The 21809-nt window shown below is 39.5% G+C and overlaps 1 protein-coding gene across 2 annotated transcripts in view; it reads left to right on the plus strand.

Moving 5' to 3' along the window:
• grik4 (glutamate receptor, ionotropic, kainate 4) overlaps nucleotides 1-21809 on the plus strand; it is a 221001-nt gene that overhangs the window by 158460 nt on the left and 40732 nt on the right. For both annotated transcript variants that reach the window (XM_053320945.1, XM_053320946.1), the window contains 3 exons: nucleotides 4110-4271; nucleotides 8120-8272; nucleotides 9958-10062. In XM_053320945.1, coding sequence (XP_053176920.1) covers nucleotides 4110-4271; nucleotides 8120-8272; nucleotides 9958-10062 — 420 coding nt within the window. The remainder of the gene's footprint in view (nucleotides 1-4109; nucleotides 4272-8119; nucleotides 8273-9957; nucleotides 10063-21809) is intronic.

Genomic DNA, 21809 nt, shown 5'->3' on the forward strand with positions numbered 1-21809 from the left:
TTAAACTCTAACATTTCCGGTACAGAATACACACATTACAAACTCACTATATATATTCTAACTCACATTTGAACGTTGTATATATCGACAGAGCATTTTTGATGTAGTTGAGAAACCTGATGCAGCTGGATTCAGTGAATGTCCTCAGAGTTTACAGATTCACTGTAATCTCAGTTTTTTCATCCTTTGTATGGAGATGGGATCAACAAAGAGCTTGAAAGATGAAGCTTGATCTAAAGAGGTTTTCCATGATGTCCTATTCATCAGCTTTATGGAAGCTTCCCCCACTGTAAAGAAACATATCTGTGTATGTGTGTTAATGGGTAGGGGGTGGAGCGGTTGGGTTCATGACAGGATATCCCACTATCAGCTGCATCAATTCTCCTGGGAGCTCATTATTCACTGCTGAAGCTGACTACAGTACATCATAACAAAACACCAAGTGGTCACACATTCAGGCATTTTTGTTTTGTGAGTGTACATGTATGAGTGGTCCAGTATATGAAAAGTGAAAAGTGAAAAGTGAGAGAAATCACAGAAAACTAAAGGAAATAAAAATACATATCAAATGACATAAGAGACATTGAGAGAATATCAAGGAGACAGAAATAAAGAATAGATGAGACAGAGATTTCCAGATTTTGATTTTAGAGGGAAAAGGGTAAGAATTGAGGAGGTGAAGCAACAGTTTTTGGTTGGTTGGCACAGGTCCTAGCTGCTGATTGATCTCCAGGTGACAGCCGGTGTCAGGGGTCCTCGGCCAGGCTGTCATTCCCTCACGTTCTCCCACCCCCTCCCGCTCCCTCTCATCTTCACTCTGTCGCTCTCTCTTTCTCCCCTACTGCTTGTTATAAGCCCTCAGTTGTGCCAACTAATCTCTCACCTTCTTCTCTCTGGTTAAACTTCTAGCTCCCTCGCTCTTTCTTTCCCTCTGTCCTCCCCCTCATCATCATCATCATCATCATCCACCGCCCTTTTCACCCCTTCAACAATGACAGTTGGTTTCTCTGCTGCTCTCTTCTACCCTACCCTCCAACTCTGCCTTTTCGCTCCCCCACTGCTGGGAACCAACTGTCCTCTACGAAGCGCTGCCCATTTCACACCACCTATTTAGTATGCAAGAGAGCATAATTGCTCATGTGGAGGGATTTAGTCTGTGTTTGTGTCCGACCGCGCATGTGTGCATGTGTGCATGTGTGTCTGAATTTGAAAGTGTCTATGTTGTGTGCCCTTAGAGCCTATGAATGAAGCACATTAGTTTTCTTCAGACATAGCTAAAGGATATTCTGGTGACCTTGGTCTTCAGTATGTGCATGTGTTGCTCAATTATAGTGATTTGATTTTCCTGTGTGTGGGTGTGCACATGCATATATACAGGCACCCTTGAGGGGCATGTGTAATGATAGGCTCGTTTGCACAGCTCTGCCTCTAATGATCTATTAAAGTACACTTAGCCAGTAATTATATGGCCAGTCCCAAAAGGCTTATGAGGCCCCACAAGGGATATAGCCAAAGATACAAAAAAAGCTATAGGAAAGTCATTGTGGTTTTATGTAACATGCAGGATTGACCTGAGCATGGCCGTAACCTGTTGACTATGATTATAGTGGATTAAAAGAATAGAGGATGTTGTCAAATTGATTTTCTTTTTTTGGCCTAATCACGTAGGTAGTTCAAATTAAGATATAAATTAAGTTTCTCAACCCCCTATTAACTGTGCTTCATCTACACTTACAGCACTTAAAATTTAGTTTCAGGGCTGGAATTAAATCCATAGTTATACCCTACTTTTTAAATTATCTATATTCAAAAATAAAGTGAAAATCAAGTGTGGCAGGCTATCAATTTGAATGAATTTTTTCACACTCTGTACAATAGGTACAAAGAACAGACTGTCTCGTCTCTCTCATGACCATTATCCCACTCATTAACAGAATTGCTCCTGAAGTTCAAGAGCAGCTAGGAGCCCCTTAGATGTGTCTTCATATTCTAATAAGTCTATATATATTCTATTTAAATGTGTTTCTTTCTTTTTTTTTCTTCAATTAATGATACACTATGTATGAAAAACTATCATTTTTGCAGTTTCAGTTGCAAAACTTGCTTTCTCACACATATCACACACACTTATTTTAGTCAACTGTGTTTCTCTACTTGTTTTATACAACCCTTTGGGATTTGGGATGTATTTTTCATGAAAGTGAGTGCAAGTGCATACCAAGCTGCAGGCTCAAACACAGTCCCGGTGCTGCTGCACAATCCAATCTGGAGATGGGATTAAAGCAGAATGAATATACTGTACCATATTGTAGGAGGAAAACATCAGCAGCAGTCAGAGTTTGAGCAGCAATGAGCAGCAATAACGACCATCAGATGTTCTCGTCATCTTGTTGTATTAGTAAGGCAACAGACAGTTTCCTGAAATGTTGTAGGAAGACTCAAAATACAGATTCCCTGAGGATAATTATACATTTGTGTGTCATTGATGTGTGCTCACCACTTGCAGAGACAGCACACATGTACTTACTGAAGAGATTTTATTCACATACAGTATCTCACACATTCGCTTTATCTTGCCAGGAAAGTCCTCCCTGCTCATGTGTAGCCCTGCTCAGCCCTTCACTACACTCACCAGGATTATATCTGCTAGTAGAGTTCAACAGGATTTCTTGTTTTTTTAACATGCAGCAGCGGTACCCTGCCACATGCTAATATAGCTAAACATTTGAGATTTCCGGCTTTCTGGGAGGTTGGCAACGGGGATAATAGGCCTCCCACTCAAAGTCAATATCCACAGCTGCTTCGCTCTGCTCTGAGTCTGTGTCAGCGCCGTAGCCCACTGGTGTCTTCACAGTGGAGTGACTCACGCTCGCTCTGTCCCTCTTGGTCTGAGAGCTTTTTCCATTTACCTACTTATCAGTTATTTAATTTACTTACCTATTTACTCGTTTTGTCTGAATGTCCATTATCTGATTTGTCTGATCCCCTCTCATCCTTTTTCCTCTAACAGATGAAAAAAAGCCAATTTTTCTGTTTTTCATTTTTCTGTTGTGGCATAGAGGATTGTTAAGCTTTGATATCTCCTATAGCTAGTCAATATTTCCCTCTGACTGACTAAAATAGCTTTTGTTCATTAGGTTCAATAAAAAAACACTGTACTTGGGATGATATTTAGTTTTTTTCTTTTTAAATGAAAGATCATTTTGACCTTTTCTACTATTAGCCTTTCCTTCCCTATGACCATTGTAACTCACATTATATTCATGGCCCTCTCCCCGGGTCTCATTACTGGCTTTACAACATCCCAGTGTCACCCACTGCTTCTTTTCTCCCACACCACACCTTTTTATTTTCTAACTCAGCCTCCCCTCTACCACTCACCCTCCCCTCCAACCCCTCTTATCTGCAGAGACCCTGGCCTTGGTGACAGACAGACAGATAGGTAGACTGGTCTGGCTGTCATAAGCTAGATGGCACAACGACTGCCAGGCGAAGGCTGCCACCTGAGGGGGGACTGGGTTCTGACACCTCTATTAACCTTCAGAAAACGTCCGTCTCCCATCAGCCCCTGCCTCCTCTTTTTCCTGTTCTCCCTCGTTTCTATGTCCGCGTTTCCCCTGTCTGCTATTCCCCAGGTGGAGGGAAACAAGCTTGTCCCTGGAGCAAAAGAGCCAAATAACAAATACCTGTATTTTCCTCTATTTTCCTCTCTTCTCAACCTGGAGCATTTCAATATGCCATGGATTTCTATCTCACTTTCTCAATTATCTTTTGGTCTTGTTGTCCTCATTTTTTTCCCCCCATTTCCTGTTTCCTGTCTCTTTCAGCCCCATCCTGTCTGTCTCTCTCTACTTCTACCATGAGCATTGCAATCCAGTATTTATACAGTGTTGTATGTCAGGAAATGCATATGACCAGTATGACATGTTTGGTTTATGGAGAGATGCATAGCTAAATGATGGGAATGAACAAATTGCTGCAGCTTTCTCACATCAATCAAACGGAATAAAGGAAGTAAATGTGTGACATGGTAACCCATGGCAGAATATTATTGCTGTATTTCCCTAATAATCTCTTTCTGCCTGTCTCTTTCTCATTTTGCCTTACAGGAGTTCTCTTTACTCCGACTGGATGACGTGGCGGACCAACGAGTCAACATAGTTGGTTTTTCAGTTTTCAACAAAACTCATCCATTCTTCCAGGATTTCGCACTAAGCCTCAACCGCTCCTGGCAAGAAAACTGTGACCATGCACCCTTTGCTGGCACCCCGGTTAGTTCACACAACACGCACACGATCACACAGTGAAGACAAAGGTCACCCAAGTAAGAATAACAGAGGAACCCACATATTTATTATCCTAACTAAGTGCAAATAACTGCTTCTGAGGTGTTGCTCCTCCAGAATACTGCAGCATCTCAAACTCTCCATCTAAAATACCAGTTACTTAGAAACACAAATGCCTGTGAAATATACAGGGATGACATTTATCCAACTAAACTGCTGTAATTGCAGGTGTTGCTTAAGGCAGTTATTGTTTCCCAGACAGCTCATTAGCAGCATGTGGAATCCTCCTTATTACATTTATAATGGCATCTTCCTTGTTAAATTTGCTTCAGAGGAAAATGCAAAGCAGAAGAGCAGCTTACCTTCACAGCACCCTCCCAAATCATCCACTGTTCTCATCTAAACAGTGTCTGTCGCTCAGCATTTCACATAATGTGCTCTGCATATGTGAATGAGTGACTTCAAAACAGCCTCAAATTACCTCAAAGCTACTGTTTATATGTGAATTACTGAAGACTGTTGCGTTTTTGCATTTTGAGAAACTATAAATTTAGGAGAGCATTTGTTTTACTCTGGTGCCTGCTCAACTGTTTTAGATTGCAGCCGACAATCCTAGAAAGAAAGAAAGTGTATTTGTATCTTCACTTTCTCGTTCTTATTTTAAGAGATAGGCTCATCTGAATATGATGCTAAAAATTCAGCAAGTAAAATGTCATAAATGACCTGCATAAACATGATGCAGGTGATAATGACCACTTGTTTATGGGAACTAAATTAATGAGTATTGTCTGATACATGAATAATCCCTCTCACTCTCACTCCAGAGGTGTTACTGAAATAAAAATGTCAAGAAAAAGAACCAGCTCCTAAACTGAATTCCTGCTATCAGAGATATGTAAAAAAGTTGACTGTATAATTGCACACATGTCAATAGTGGAATTAACTTATTTGTTTTGACACAAACAATTCTGCTGAAGTTCACAGTATCATATCTTTATTAAAGATGCACCGTTACGGATATCAGTCCAATACAGATTCAAATAGTTTGATCGGGTATCGGTGTCAATGGGCAATCTGGTATCTGATTTGATAACAATTCAACAAATTCATAACTAGGTATTTATTTGTTAGATTTTCTTTTACAGAGTTAAAAAAGCAATGTTTATGTCAAGCCTGATTTTGTCTTACAAAAAATGATGATCCCAGTCTCTTTCAAACAGTGAGGCATACAAATTATTAACACTTGTATTGGATCAGTTCTCGGTATCAGCCAATACCCAAATCCCAGGTATTGGTACTTAAACAGTGTATAGATTAATGTCAATAATAGGTATGAATATGATGGTATGAATTTAACAGTCAATAATAGTAAAATGTACATGTGTAGTCTAACTGAAATAGTTTAGCTCAAAAAGGCAAGACAAGGCAGTTTTATTTATATAGCGCATTTCATACACAATGGTAACTCAATGTGCTTTACATAAAACAGAAAAACATGTAATTCGAGAAACATTAAAACATACAGTTAACCCCCCACCCCCCATACTAATAATAAAAACAAAGTACAGAAAAATAGAAAGAGAGAAATAAAATGCTAGAAAAGAATGTAAAAAAACAAAACTTAGACCTGTTCCTTAAAACATGTTGTGGATAATTAGCGATAACTGCTAACATATACAGCAGTGTCCAACAAAGACAATACATGTAGGTGCAAAAAGCAGCCACTGTTCTCTTCTTTTTCTTAAGGAAGCAGAAATAAAGTAACATCAATTAATGAGTAAATCCCTCTCTGTTTGAAATTAAGAGTAAGTTAAAAAAAAACACGCCCTGATACATACTCCCCCTTCTGTTTAACACAAGCTGGGTGGTGAAACAAGTTAAGAATAGTTTGAACAGACGAAAATATGTTGCGTTCTGTTCACAGCAGGTCACTGGGATACTTAAGAGCCTGCGGCAATCAGGACTTGTGACTAATTAGCTAATAACGAGCGACAATAAAGGCTGATGACGGCAGTGCAAGAAAGTGATTAACTCATTTAGACATGCACATAGATAATATGCTGTCCTTTCATTAACAGTAATTAGGGTTTGAGGAAATGTAATTGTGGGACTCATATATATATCAAATGCATACAACTGACCCCCTTTGCATGTGCAGCGTAAGATAAAGACTTGACTTGAAAATAAAATAAAAGTTAACATAAGAAAATTCAAGCTGCTGCAATTTATTTGAGCAGCTTCATAGAAAAAAAGGGTTTCTTTAAATAACTGACAACTCTTGGAAGATATTTATATTCCCATATTAGCACCACCTTAAAAAGCAAATAATCACACACACAGAGATGTACTTCTAATCTTTATTTGAGACTAAAATATCAGTAGGTTTCTTTTCCTTTTTTGTCAAACAGGCCTGAAATAAGAGAGTGTAAGAGCAGCTTGAGCGAAAAATGGCTACAGGTCAAAAATAATATAGAAAAGAACTGCCATAATAATGTAGATAGAGCTCAGGGCTGCAAAAACATTTACAGATAAAGTTTCTAAGAACAAACACTTACAGTCCCTTTTAGTCTACAGTTGACATTTGCTAATTAACACTGGCTTGTTCAAAAATGCAAACCTTATTATTACTTTAAGGTTCTTTACAATGTTATTTTGCATATAGCTTGTTTTCAGAGAACGGGTTTCAAGCAAGCAACAACTCATTTGAACAAATTAGTGGCTCCTATAAGAACATTTTCTCCTATCCAGAATTTATTCTAAGATACGAATAAAATTTATAAAGGTCCGGACCTGTTTTACGAGTCATGTAATATTAATTTGCTGATACTTGATACTAGCTACTCTATATGCTATACAGAGAAAGATACTGAGAAAAGCAACGGAGAGATAGCAAGAGAGATTTCAGATAAAGTGGAGCGAAGATGAATAAATGCCATGACATTATTAGCTTCATGTCAAAGATATCAAAAAGATAAGAGTGGAATATAATCAAAAATACTGTTGTAAGATTTTGTCATACACTTTTTTAATGCTGACTTTCTGAACAGTTTGACTATATCTGTTCCCACCACAAAAGACATTATTGCAATACATCAAACCTAAACTGCATCAGCTCGTGGTTGTAATGTCTTCACAGGCTGTTTGTGTGCACCATATTGCTCTTAATGTGCAATCCACCAATTATCTCAGCCATTTCAACGTCGTAATACATCACAGTTTTGCAGTTTAATGGCCTATTGTACTCTTCTTTGGTCTCCAAAATTTACAATGCATCACAATCACTCTCAGCGCTGTATCAATATCCACCGAACATCAGGGCCATTTCATCTGTACTTCCATTACGCAGATGTATATCAGTGAAGCTCAGACTCTCCTCTGGTTTCTAATGTGGGGCATCATGCATTTTAATCAAATGTACATAGCAGGATGCAGTGGTAGTGAGGATGAGGCTGTTTGTACAGGGGAGATGAGAGGAAAAGCTGCCTCTCCCACTGTTTCTGGCCTTAGCTGAGAGAGACAGGCAGTAATTGGAATGGTCAGGGTGTGCCAGCTTCATTGGGGATAAGAGTAGGAAGGACAGAGTCTCTCGGAGAGACGGAGAGAGATGGTTTTCAACACTGTCAGCAGATCAGAGTCTTTCTAATGATCTAATGGAATAATCTCACTGCCACTCCAGGGATGGGTTAACCCCTCACTGACCGCCAACTACTGACATGTTACACTTGCAGTTTGTGTGCTTTGTGTTTTTGCAGCTTTGTGTATATGTGTGTGTACGTGTGTGTACATAATGTATTCACCTTCTTCCCTCCCTCTCTCTCTCTCTCTCTCTGCAGCTCTCCTCAGCTCTGCTCTTTGATGCGGTATACGCGGTGGTGGCGGCGGTCCAGGAGTTGAACCGTAGCCAGAACGTTGGCGCCAGTCAGCTCTCCTGCAAGTCCTCCAAGATCTGGGAGCATGGCACCAGCCTCATGAATTATCTGAGGATGGTAAGATTGCCTCTGATGGACGTGATAAAAATAGACCACAGTACTGGCCTCTACGTACCTTAAAAGGAATAGTTGACATTTCGGGAAATATGCTTATCTGCTTCTTTGCAGAGGGTTACTATAGATGAGAAAATCGATATAACTCGCAAGTCTGTCCATTAAAAATTAAGCTATATACAACATAGCCTAAGGGGAAACACAAACAGCTGTATAAAGGTACAGTAGCAAAATCTGCCTACCAGGACCTCCAAAGTTCAAAAAACGAAATTCATCATATCTTTTTATTAAACTAAATGACTAAACCACAGTTTGTAGTTTAAAAGGGAGGCTATTTGCATCTGGATTATCTGGATAATGAAATCTAATCCATGAGTTTTGCATTTACACCTTGCATTAATAAGCGCCCCTGTTATCTTTATTCTACCGACATTGTGATCATATCTTAATATGCAAAGTAGCTAGGTGGGGCTGGAGGATTTATCAGCAAACATGTTGTGTCCTAATCAAGAGAAGCAATTCCTTGGATGGGCATTATTAATTTTTTCAGAGCAAAGACTAATAGCTAGCTACCACTACTGAATGTAGCTTTTGCTAGTATTTGTAAAGCTAGCATGAAGAGGTGGAGTTGGAGTTAGACGACCTTTCAACTTGCTGGGTGGATTTTAACCCTAAACCTTTTTTTAACATGTAGAGAGATTCAGATATTATATTACTACCAGGTGTAAATGGGGGTCATGGTGACAACATGACTCCTTGCCAAGAAATAGTCCAGCAGTTAATCACCTGTAAAGCCACACATTGCTATTTTTAGGATTTGTTCTTTTGTAGAAATTGAAAAAATGAGATACAATGTGTTAATTAATGAGCCTTGGAGCTTTACAGGTGATGGTCGGTTAGCTGTTAACCCTGTTTCCAGTCTTTATGCTAAGCAAAGCTAACCAGCTGCAGGGCTGTTGCTTCATAATTAATGGTGAGACATCAAAGTAAAGTGGTATCCATCTTTTCTGAACTGTCGGCATGAAAGTGGTTAAAAAGTATTTTCACTAAATGTTGTTCTGTTTTTTGAAACTCTCACATGCAGCAACATGAGGGGCAGAAAACAGTATTAATTAGATGATGTCAGATAATTTAATTGGGTTCATTGAGATATATTCATTACTGCCTTACTTTCTACCTGTTAATTGGATATTTTAGAGCCCAGATATTTTCACTGATGTAGAGTGTAGTCTGTGCTCTCATCTTCTTTAAAGATATATTCCCTTTCCACTAGATCAGTTTATCTCATCTCTACATTATCCTCAGAGACAATAGAGGAGGGGAGATAAAGATGAGCTGTCAGTGAATAAAATGTGTTTTCCTATTAAGCAGAAATGTCTGTAAGTGATTGGGCCATCAAAATACTTAAATGTGACATGTGTTCGATATCAGACTGTTTGTCTCAAAGTCTGTTCTCAAAGGCAGACGACATGAGTAATGGATCCTCTGTTTTTCTATAAATTGCCGATATTATGGCTTCGTCTTCATTATTATTATTATTCTAAATTTGGCATATTTCAAAAGGCTGATGCTGAGCCAGTAGCGCTAATGTAGCCTCCAGTCATATCCATAATAGGAGCTGCTGAGAGGGAAGCTGGCAGAATTTCTCCGTGCGGCCTTTGACATGTTGCTGTTTCTGTGTTGGATAGGTAGAATTGGAAGGTCTAACGGGCCACATTGAATTCAACAGCAAAGGTCAGCGGTCCAACTACGCCCTAAGGATCATGCAGAACAGCAAGGATGGCCTAAGGCAGGTAAAGTAACTCCAAGTCTTTCAAATCTGATGTAACTGTAAATATCATCTGTCTTCAATCTAATGACATGCTATGGCTGCAGACAACATCAGCACAGCCTACTTGTAGCATAAAGACAATGTCAGTGGTTTAGTTTGAGAGGGATTTACATATAAATAGACTCACACACATTCTTCCATTTTCTTTTTAGACAGACACAAATATGACTGTTACTGCTTGAACACAAAGCTCTCAAGCACAGTCCTGATCCCAGTTGGGTACTACTTCTAGCAAATGTTGCAGTTGTCTTTATGGCAGTGATGAAACTCAAGTTGGATTGTACAGCAGGGAGCTGTGATAACACTTGCTCAGTTGACATCTTTTGGTGCAGATAATCCTCATTATCCTGCTAGCAGACGTTTTGGGGTGCTAGAGGCCAACATTGAATATCAGGGATTCCTATTTAAAGGTTAAAGGAAGTATGTGTTTACAGAGAATAAGTTCTGGTTAAATGATCTGTCAAAACTGCTTGCTGTTTTATTTTTACAGACATCTCATTTAGTCATTTTGTATAAATATTTAGTACAGATTTAAAGTTGACAGGAAATTTGCTGTTACTAAAATTTCTTCCTCATTGAATAAAGAAACAATTAATAATAAACTCTGCTTTAGTGGATATATTTCTCATGTAGACACCATGAGGCATTTTAATCCACACCTAAACTACCCTGCACTTCCACTGACCGTAGTCTACCCTGACACCTCCTTGCCTCAATTTCACACAAGGGAAAACAGTTTCAAATTGCTTTGCATTTTTTTGTAGATTAGACACATTTACCAGGATTACAAAGAGTGAAAATAGTAGTGGTAATGAAATGTAAGTGACAAGAGGCTTTGAGAAGCTCAGAGTAGTGTCCTTTCATGAATGGATACCAGAACCGCTTGTGCTCTATGAACTGTATGTGCAATATCAGGGGCTCTCGATGCTTCATGTTAAGAACCCCCAAGTGCCAAATGGAGAAGCATTAGATAATGGATCTATAAAATCTGATTAACAAAAAATGCTGTTTGAGGACTTGTAAGATTAAAGTATTGTACAGATTACTGAGAACCCTTTGAAGGGGAACTGGCAGTTCTTTAACCCCACATTAGGAAACAGTGACCAGGTTAAAGGGAGTCTGATCATCACAACTTAAATCCCACACTGGCCAGAGAGAATCTGTTAGGGAAAAGTGATTGTCCAATACTTTCCCATCCATCAACAGCCTCAATAAATGCTCCAATGCAGCTGAGCAGTCAGTCACCAACACCTACAACCTGCAGTTGTATGTCAGAAATGGATGGAAAGCAAAAATGAGATCAAAGGGAAATATCAGCACAAAAGTAGAAGAAGCCTTAAATAGCAAAGTGATAGTGGTATGCATCAAGATGAAGAATCTGACTGTAGTTGTGTTTACTTTTGTGGTTATAGTCAGGTAACATTAGGCTTCAGAATATTTACAAGATAGCATCTTTCATATGAGCCACAAAATGGCTAACGCTTCCATTTTGTACATTGATGTGTTCTGACAGATATCACAGTATGTGTGATATCTTTGTACTGTGGAATTGGAGCAAAGAAAAGACGACTGTTGAACCAAGTGGTGAGAAAAATTCAGAGAATAAAAAAAATAGCTGAAAAAAACATGTTTTCCTATTACTTCTGCCAGTGTTTGAAGAAGTCACAAGTTATCCCATGCCAAAAACCCTTTCCAGTCCCATTGTGCAACAGTCTTTGATATTGGCTGTGGCATTACAAAATTTTACATGTCTGTGACAGCGAACTAAAATTAATTAATTGCAACAGTTTAAGAAAATTGGTCTTTTATGTAAGAAGACCACTGTTAGTGTTAGTGACTGAGCACAACTTAAAGTTCAGTGTGGCGTTGAGATGTGAACAGAGACAGCTCTGTGTCGAGGCTTGTCTATAAACACACATGCTACATAAATACATGCAATCAAGCGAACATCTGCCTTGTTTCTTCTGTCCAACAAAATCAAATAATTCCCCCTCTCTTTTTCTCAGTCCTTCTTCTTCTACTCCAATTCAGTCCCTACAATAAGAGGATTACACCTGCTTATCAATTGGCATCTTTACTTGTGTCCTATCATGAGTGAATAGCACTGACTGTTGTCAATGCTGTTTGCTATGGAGGACTGGAATGGCCAAAATCAAAAATACCTAAATGACTCAATGAATGAATACATTTGCCATTAAATACACCGAAAATAATATAAAAATGAATGGCGCCATTATTAATTTATAAAATGTGACTTTTTCTTTTTTACATCTCTTTATGCATTTCTGCTTCATTATGCAAATGATAGGGGCTGTCATGCTAAGTGTGTCATGGGGTCAACTTTTCGCCTATTGGTTGGTCAACATCAGAGCATACAGGATAGATCCCACTTGACTTGCTCCCACATGAAGCCCACTTCCTAGCAGGAAAGGCAGCAACTAGTTTTTGTGCAGGTGAAGAGACAGACACCACTGCTGCCTCTGTAGCAGTAGAGCACAGTGGTATATGGGCTTATTTTAGACAGTAGGGCTATGTTATTTGCAATGAGGAAGTTCAGGGAGGGATGTCGAGGCTAGGACCATGTAAGGCTGATAGCTGGTGTGGTTTGTCCAATTTATACAGCTGCCTCATCAGCTCCACATTCAGCTGCTCTGCCTTTAGCAGCAGCGCCTAACCTGTAAAACCACCAGCTGGTGAGCGATAAGCTAATAGTAGTTATTGTTGCAGTAATGCAGTAATCGCTGATGTCTTTGAGGTCTTCTCATATCTAAGATTATCTGTATTTGTTCTACACCACACAGTTATTAATGATTGACATTCAGCGTGTTCTCCAGTATAATAGTGTATAGATGTTGGACTGTTATGTAAAATGAAAGTTCCTGTCAAAAAAAGACAGATTGCATATTTGTAGTTTCAGGCTTTCTGTATAATTTTGAAACCATCCTCAGGAGCAGGTAGAGATATCAAGAAACAGCTAATAAATACCAGGTGTGCCAGCTGATTTCTCAGCAGCATCTGTTGTATCAACATCATGTAAACACCTTCAGGTCCTTTCATATCCCACATCATTTTTAAATAGTGTTGTGTCCAGAAGGAACAAATCATTTCATTAATGCGTGGCATGTTGGTAAAAAATTGTATCCTGATGTTTGTAGTTTGGTTTAACGAGGCTGTTTTTTTATGTCTAACATAAAGAGAGGGAGTGGAGGACCTGAAGTTATGGAGGCAAACCATCATCAGCCAGTTTGCAATTTCACCTCAGTTGGATATTTGCTCATCTAAATATGTGTGAAATGTCTACATTTATGTGAGTTAACTGGAGCCTCTTCAGTCCCCTGAGGTGTGTTCTGACATGCATTTTTGATTAATTAAGCTCTAGTGTGGGCTTTGTGTTCACAAATGTGAATATTACCAACAGTGTTTTTGTGCATGCAGAATACAAAGTAAAGAAATGCTTTGGCTGATTTGAAATGTGACACACCATACACAGCTGTCTTCCCTGGTGTCTCACAAGCTCTCTGTTCTGGTAATGAAAGAAAATGTTTTTTTACGTTTAAAACAGGTGTTTCAAATAAAGAGTACATGAAGAAAACAAATGACTATGAGGATCATATTTCCATTTTACTTTGATGGTGTTTATATCCCCAGATGAACAGTGAAGGTATTGCAGCTTTAATTTTTACTGCTACTTCTTTTTACTTGTCCAAATTTCATAGGACTCTTATATCTCCACTGGGGATTATATGCCAAACCTGAACTGCAAACTGGACTTTTGCTTTTGGTCAGATTTTTAGCTCATCTGGACTGAGGTCGGGAGAATGACAATTCCTGTCAAGAACATCTCACTGCTGGTTTTTAAAAACTCCTTGGCTGCGTTGACAGTATATAACCAAGACAGCATTTAAGTTTCAGTCATTGTTTCATTTCAATTCAAATATGCTGGAGCCAAAACAACCTAAATCTGTCTCTACCTAAATGATGGGCTGTACTCTACTTTTTATGGTTTTGTCCCAGTCTGGCTTTATGTCCCTCCACCAGTCCACCAGATTGCCCTCAGACTTTTAAAGACTGGGCTGCACATTATATTTAAGGACCACTTGAGAAACTCTGGCTGTCTACATTGATCCTCGTTGGAACAAAGTTCTCAAGTAAACTATAATGTTAGTTATATTATTCAGACCTGCATTGGTCTTTTCAGTTCAACTTGTGTTCAATGCAGCCTCATTGTGCAAGTCACTGTGCTTCACAGACTTGTGTTTATGTCAACATCAAGTTTATTTTGCAGTGTGTTCATTGTGCACTTTTTAGTTGGGTTCATCATTCTGAGACAGTTTGTGCATGGTTATATTTTCGGTTTACTGTTTGCTCTGTTTCCCTTCTGTGTTCCTGTGCTCCACACTGCTCTGAATCAGACTCATTAGCCCTGCTCTGCTCCCTGTCTCTTCCCAGCCATTCAGCTCCCAGCCTGCCCTCGTGTCTTGCCACCTGTTCCTTGTTTCATTAGTTCAGTTTGTATTTAAGTCCTGGTTTTCAGTTAAGCTTCGTTGGATCCTCTATTCAGTTTGTTCTGCTTTGTCCAGCCTGTTCAGCATTCTTCAGTTTAGCTCTGCCTACATTTGAGCCTTAATACAAATGTATTCTTCAGCCTTTTGCATTTGGGTCCACCTGCTGTCCTCCATTCCATATAACACTATTCTCTACTTACCATCTACTAGTTTCACTCTGGCTGCATCCAGGTTATCCTGGTGAAGTCATAGGGTGAGTTTTTGTACCAGTCTACCCATGGTAGAACCTCACCTGTCACATGTAGGGACACAAGACATTTATTAAACTATTCAGACCATTTCTTTACTTTGTAGTCTGCATGCACAAACACAGTAATACACATGTTTGCGAACACAAAGACCACACTAGATCTTAATAACTCAAAAATGTCAGAACATCCCTCGTCCTTAGAGATGACTGAAGAGGCTCCAGTTAACTCACATGATTTTAGATGTTTCACACAGATTCAGATGAGCAAATATCCAACTAGATGAAATTGCAAGCTGGTTGATGATGGTTTGCCTCCACAGCAAACATCAGGATACATTTTTTCCCAACATGCCAGGCATTAATGAAATGGTTTGTTCCTTCTGGACACAACACTACTTAAAAATGATGTGGGATATCAAAGGAACTGAAGGTGTTTACATGCTGTTGGGACATCAACAGATGCTGCTGAGCAATCAGCTGGCACACCTGGTATTTATTAGCTGTTTCCTGACACCTCTACCTGCTCCTGGGGATGGTTTCAAAGTTGTACAGAAAGCCTGAAACTGCAAATATGCCTTTTTGAGAGCAACTATTTGATATAACAGTGCAACATCATACGCAATAAAACCGGAGAGTGTGGTAAAGGTCAGTCACTAATAGTGTGTGATATAGAACATATGTTACATATGAGAGGACCTCAGAGACACCAGCCCTCATTACTGCAGCATCTCCAATAAACTGATATCACAGCTACATAACAACACATAAGAATAAAAATTACCAATGTTTAGCCAAGCAAACAGAAAGTAGCTATATAACTAGACACCAGGATCCTGCATTAGATAAGTTAATGTTATGCAATAAGTACCATTAGAATTATCCCTCATCAGCTGATGGTTTTACAGTCCAGTTATGCTGTCTAGCAAAACGCTCATCAGATGTTACTTCTCAATTTTAAGTCAGCATGTAGACTGATTTGAAAGTTAAAAAACAACAGAAGAACGAACTTAGCAGAACTGTTCATGTTTTCATGGAGCAGTGTAGCGCTGCTGCTGAAGATGGAGCTAATGAGGCATCAGAGGCACCTACAGTACACCATCCATGAGCCTCACATGGTCCTGGCTTCAACGTCCCATCTTAAACTTCACTATATTGCAAATAATATAACCCTACTGTCTCAAATAAGCCCAAATACATCAGTGTAGTCCATCTCACCTGGCCAAAAACTAGTCGATGCTTTTCTTGCTTGGAATTGGACTTCATGTGGGAGTAAGGCATGTATAGTTTGTCTACGCACTCTAATGTTGATAAACCAAGGTGAAAAATTGACCCCATGATGCACTTAGAATGCTCATTTGCATAATGAAGCAGAAATGCATAAATAATGTTAAATGAAAAAACAAGGAAGGAAAGTGAATATGTGAATAAATAATTCAGTGGAAAATTAAATGGGGAAGTAAATAAATAGGGGAATTAATACAAAGGTAAATAAATACAGAAGCAAATTAAAAGAGAAATATCAATTTGTCACATTTTATCAAATTATTAATGGCGCCATTTATTTTAATTTTTTTTATTTTGGCAGTTTCAGTCCTCCAAAGTGTGTTCCTATCATACATGTTACTCTTAAAAGCATGTTTTCTATAAATGATTATTTCATCTCCATCAAACCAATAACTATAATCCTTTAAGTTTCTCCTTTGTCATGGTGCTGTATGAAAGAATGAAGTATTTCTCCTGGAAATACCTGTGTCTCACTCTGACAGCTACAGTGTGCATTTCCCTGCTGCCCTGACTATTGTGTTTTTCTGCCAGTGCTGCATTATTTATGATGGTTATTAACTTGTCCATAATCCAACAAACTGTCACCACTCTACTGCAACATACACTCTAGCTGTACTGTGGTTTCTTATCTACAGTATTTTATGTACTGGTTGTCGTACTATTATGACACAGACTGTTTGACAGCACAGAAAGGAATAACTGAGTTTCTGTTTTAAGATATTTGATCCTTTTTGGTCTTGGTGACCTCAATGAAAAGGGTGATTGATTTCCTGCCTGAGTGTGAAAAGAATCTTAGCTAAGCAAGCCATGAAAGAGTCAGACAGTAGCCCATCTGCCTTTATTAACCTTGTCTGTGTCTCCCATGCCCTCTTTTTATGCTGGCACTGGGCCAGTCAAGCAGAAGGATATTGCTATCAGGCCTAATGTGATAATTTCAACCAGAAGTATTATAAAGCAGCCCTGCCAGTTATGTTAATGGGGAGAGGCAAGGTGTTAGACAGGGGACAGGATGGGGGTGTTTATTTGTTTGGTTGACTAACATCTCCCACATGCTGTTGGGGATGGGGCTACTTCAGCCAGGCAGACACTGGAGGTGCAAAGGCCTTGGCAGTGTGGCAGTGATAAGAAGAAAGATGGCTCACTGCCTACACACACATACACACACACACACACACTTATACCTACAAACATAGAGGTTAAGCAGAATATTTGCACATGAACACATGACAAGTTGATAGCTCAGGTCTTCTGTTTGGTTAAAATAGAGTAGAAGCATCATAGCCTACAACTCCCACATTGCATCTGGGCAGTAAATCCACATAAGCAGCATGTTTTTTCATTCACAGCTCAACCCTAAAAGACTAAAGAGCACCTTCCATCAACTTACATCCAACACTTCCTGTAAAGGGAGAGTAAATAGGCATGTTGTACACAGTTGCCCAATTCTATTTCTCCACCGCACTTCTCCACCTTCTCTTTCCTTATTTGGTAGCACCCACCATCCCCTCATCCTGAGCTCTCTGCCAGGCTATAGAGCGCCTGACCATCAGATCCTCAGGGGTTCCAGCAGTCCACAACAAACTGAACAAATTGAATTTCTCCGTCAGGCATTTTCACACATTATAACTTTCTTGCTGCTCTGACTGTCCATGTATCTCTCTTTCCATCTATATATCTGTCTATATGAATACATTCATACATACATACATACATACATACATACATACATACATACATACAAGTATACATACATACAGTACATTCATACATATATACCTGTATACCTATAGATATCTGTCCGTGTTACCACCCAGCTTGGGAGGGGGAAAGGGAAGTGACTAGATGTTATAGGTTATAGTTATTTAGTAGTGGGTAGTTCGATAAAAATAATAATAATAATATTACACAACCAAGAAAGACAAGTACCAAAAGAAAAGGACCAGTGGGTGTTGCTCAATGCAAAAAACAAATATTACCAAAAGAGGACCCCTAAACTGGAGCTACAAAATTAATCTGAAACAAAGGAAACAAGGACAATAAACCTAATTATGTATCCATTGTCTAGTAAGGGCAGGGTTAATACAGGGTTAATAAACACAGGGCAGGAACAGCAACCTACTCCAGGTGGCACTTACTATAGTGAAGCTACATTTGTGCGAGTCAGTCACCAAAAGAAACACCTACTAGTCCTAGCCAATTTCCCAGGTAGCATTCATGCCTCAATACTAGTTCCCTCACAAAATCACTATTACTATAATAAGAAGCACAGCATACAAGAATGACTACTTACTGATTTCTAGATTCACACAAAGGCAACACCACAACAAGAGGCACAGAGGCGAGCTGTTTGCAGCCGGATATACACAAACACACACACACACACACACACACACACACACACATACATAAACTCAGGGCCATAACAGTCTGTCTATTTTTGTTTCTTTACGTTGTACCCTAATGAATAATAAGGACCAATCTTTGCCTTTGTGTCTTTGATGTAACTATCAGCTCTGACTAGAATATTAATCGTTGGTTGGAAAGGAATTGGAGAAAGTAATTCCTGCTTTATTTTTACAGTTGAAGTGCATAAAGGCGAGTGTGCATTGGTTTTGGCTCCAGCTTGTCCAGGACATTGCAGTAAGGATCTAATGAAAATGATAATGAAAAACAAACAAAGTGACTACTTAACGTGTTACAGACTCTTGTCGCTGGGTTGCAAGCCTCTTTAGGATGGATATAAAATTTTAGTTTTGATTTACAATGTGTTTGGCCCCTCTAAAATAAAATATCATTCCAACACTGTAAAGACTTCTAGGTCTTCAAAGCAGTAGTTGATAACTGTCCCAACACTGAAAACTGATCAGGATTAGGATTTTGCCATTGTGGCTGCTCAGATGTAGAATAGCCTTCATATATGCATTTAACACATACATGTGGTGCATTACAATAATTGCCTGAAGCTTGAAAATAATCATTTCAGAAGCACTTTCCTTTTTTTTGTTTTTTTAAAGTGATGAGGTTATTAATTATTTCCACTATTAATATGTGGCTATATTACACAATAATCTTTAACTGCTCAGTTTTGGCAGGCAAAGTAAATTTCTCATCTGCTCCTGTGCTGGCAGCCAGGTAGGCCAATGATGATGGTGTAAGAAGTTGGCATGGCATTGTCCGTTCTCTGACCAAGGCACCTCTGGCACCTGTAACTAACAATGCTCTACAGAGGAAGGATGGAGAGAAAGGGAAAGATAGATGAGGGAAAGGGACAGTAGGATGGCAGGCAGAAAGTAAATGAGACAGAAAGGGCATGCGAGAGACAAATAGCTCAGAAAGAAAAGGGGCAAAGACAAAACTATAAAACTAGAAACAGTAAAACAATATTTCTTACATGCACTATTATAACTGTCACCACACCTCGTACTAAAGGCAACAGCGCTGACCTTCACTGCTGTTTCTCATTGAAATGACTAATCATATTATTTTAAGGGAATAGGCTATAATCCTCTACATCCTTTCGCTACGTCTATTCACGAGCCAGGGTAATGAGTTCGATAAAGGTGCCTAACAGGAGCTATCTTGGCTCGTGTGTGCGAGTGTGAGCATGTTTCTGAGTGTATATTCTCCAGATGGTGTGAACACCAGGGGTATGCTGTAAAACAGTATCATTCTGGATATATATAAATGACTAATATAACTCAACCTGTTCCTCTGAAAGCACAGCTTGCTTCCCCCTCTCTAGGAACATCAAAAGACGGAGCAGTTACCCAACTCACACCCTTGTTGCTAGAATAGATCACCACTTTTTCAGTTTGGAGGATCAGAAGTATGAGAGCTGTTGTCACTTTAGTGTGATACTTGGCTGTGACAGCTGTGGGACTGCTGACTGATCTATCTGACATCAGCTCACAGTGTGCGTGTATGCATGCATGTTTTTTTATGTTCATACTTGTCTGTGTCAGTGTTTATGTGTGAACACTGATGGGGTAGGTGCCAGCCCCCACTGGCTGCTTCTTGGCTCTGCACACATTCGCACGCGGCTAGCCCATCGCCATCTATGCATGTTTAGCAGAGGCACAAGTGTCTTCCAAAACAAACACACTGCAGCCTGCCAGCCAACCAAACTGCAGCACGCACCATACTGACAGAGTGGTCCAGCCTCTAAGCAGCCCCTGGCCTCCCTGGACAGGCCATCATTTTCCTGCATGGAGCTCATTGACCGCAGCACGCCTCCTAATTGGAAGAAGCTGTAAAATGAGTAATTATTGCAGTTTGGGGTGGCAAGCTGTTGCCTGTTAGATCGCTAGGTTCTGTTGTGTGAGTGTGCCAGTGAGAGGGTGCTATGTAAGCTGCATTTGTGTATTTTTTTGTGTGTGTGTGTGGGGGTTTGTGTGTGTTTGTACATACTGCATACACACGCCCGCATCTCTTTGCATTGCAGGGGGTTGCTGAGCTGCAAACAGTCTTGGCCAGTTCCTACAGAGAGGCGAATCACTAATTAAGCTTTATAATGGAGGCAGTTAATGAAGGCTTTGGAATGAAAGCAACATGAGAAAGAAAAGAGAGAGAAACAACAGAGAAAGAGAGAAATATAAGAAAATAATAGACTCAGTTGGAGAGGCTACAGAGCAATGAGTAGGTTATGAGTAGGTTACAGCAGGACATGGTGGCCAGAAGTGGAAAAGGCCAAAGGCCGACTTCAGCATGACTTAAAGCAAATTGTTCTCATTATCAAGTCTACAGGTGATTTGCAAAAGTCGATACTCATAAATAGATTCGGCTCTGACATTCTGTCTTTGTGAAGCTTGCAAAGTTGGATGGGTACCCAGGTTCAAACCTTAGCCGTGAAACAGAGGTCAAAGATGAATGAAAGAATTTTATGCTTCCTGTAGTGATTGGGGCTCAGTTGTACCAGTTGTCTGTGAAGCTGCACATTTATTTCTCGCCTTATTTCATCCCATCATAACATTTTGCTCCCCTGATGTGGAATTATTGTGCAAAATTGCGATCCCTCTCAACAGAACTCGAAAATGTTTTTTTTTCTTTTCCTGAAGTAATAGAAATCCCTCCCTAGGCGATGAACAAGCTGCCAAAATTACCCCTGGCTGATTTACTGAAATAGAAAGCAAGTGTCCCAACTCATTCCTCATCAGGGTGGATTACATTTGCTGCAGCATTAGAAGTGAATTCCCTAAATCCAAAGAACTGATTAGCTTCCTACCTCAGGTAGAGAATACTCTAGCAGTGTTGTAGCACAATCAAATTCATTTTGATTATTTTGCCTCATTTCCCCGATTAATTCTTTTCAGCCGTGGCAGGCACATCTCAAACCATTTGTTCCTCCCATGTAAATAAACAGAATTCTTGGTTTCACTACACTTAATTTAACCTTGTATATTGATTTTTTTAATGGTGTCTTCCTCCCGCATGTTTTAGTCTCATGTTCTCATTTCTGTGCATTTGCCTCCATAGTGAATGTCTCAGAAGAGATCATCAATAAACTGTTAAATCATCCGGACCTGACCTAGTACATCATGTCCAATTTCCTGAATTATCATTTGAACATTTACAGCCAGATTGCTCTTTTTAATACACCTTAGTCCCCATGTGTCCTTGTGTCAAGGTCTTTAGAGGTGGGGCTGAAGAATGGAGGTGGTGTATGTAAGAGAA

This window comes from Scomber japonicus, chromosome 6 (assembly GCF_027409825.1).
Source record: "Scomber japonicus isolate fScoJap1 chromosome 6, fScoJap1.pri, whole genome shotgun sequence".
Taxonomy (NCBI): domain Eukaryota; kingdom Metazoa; phylum Chordata; class Actinopteri; order Scombriformes; family Scombridae; genus Scomber; species Scomber japonicus.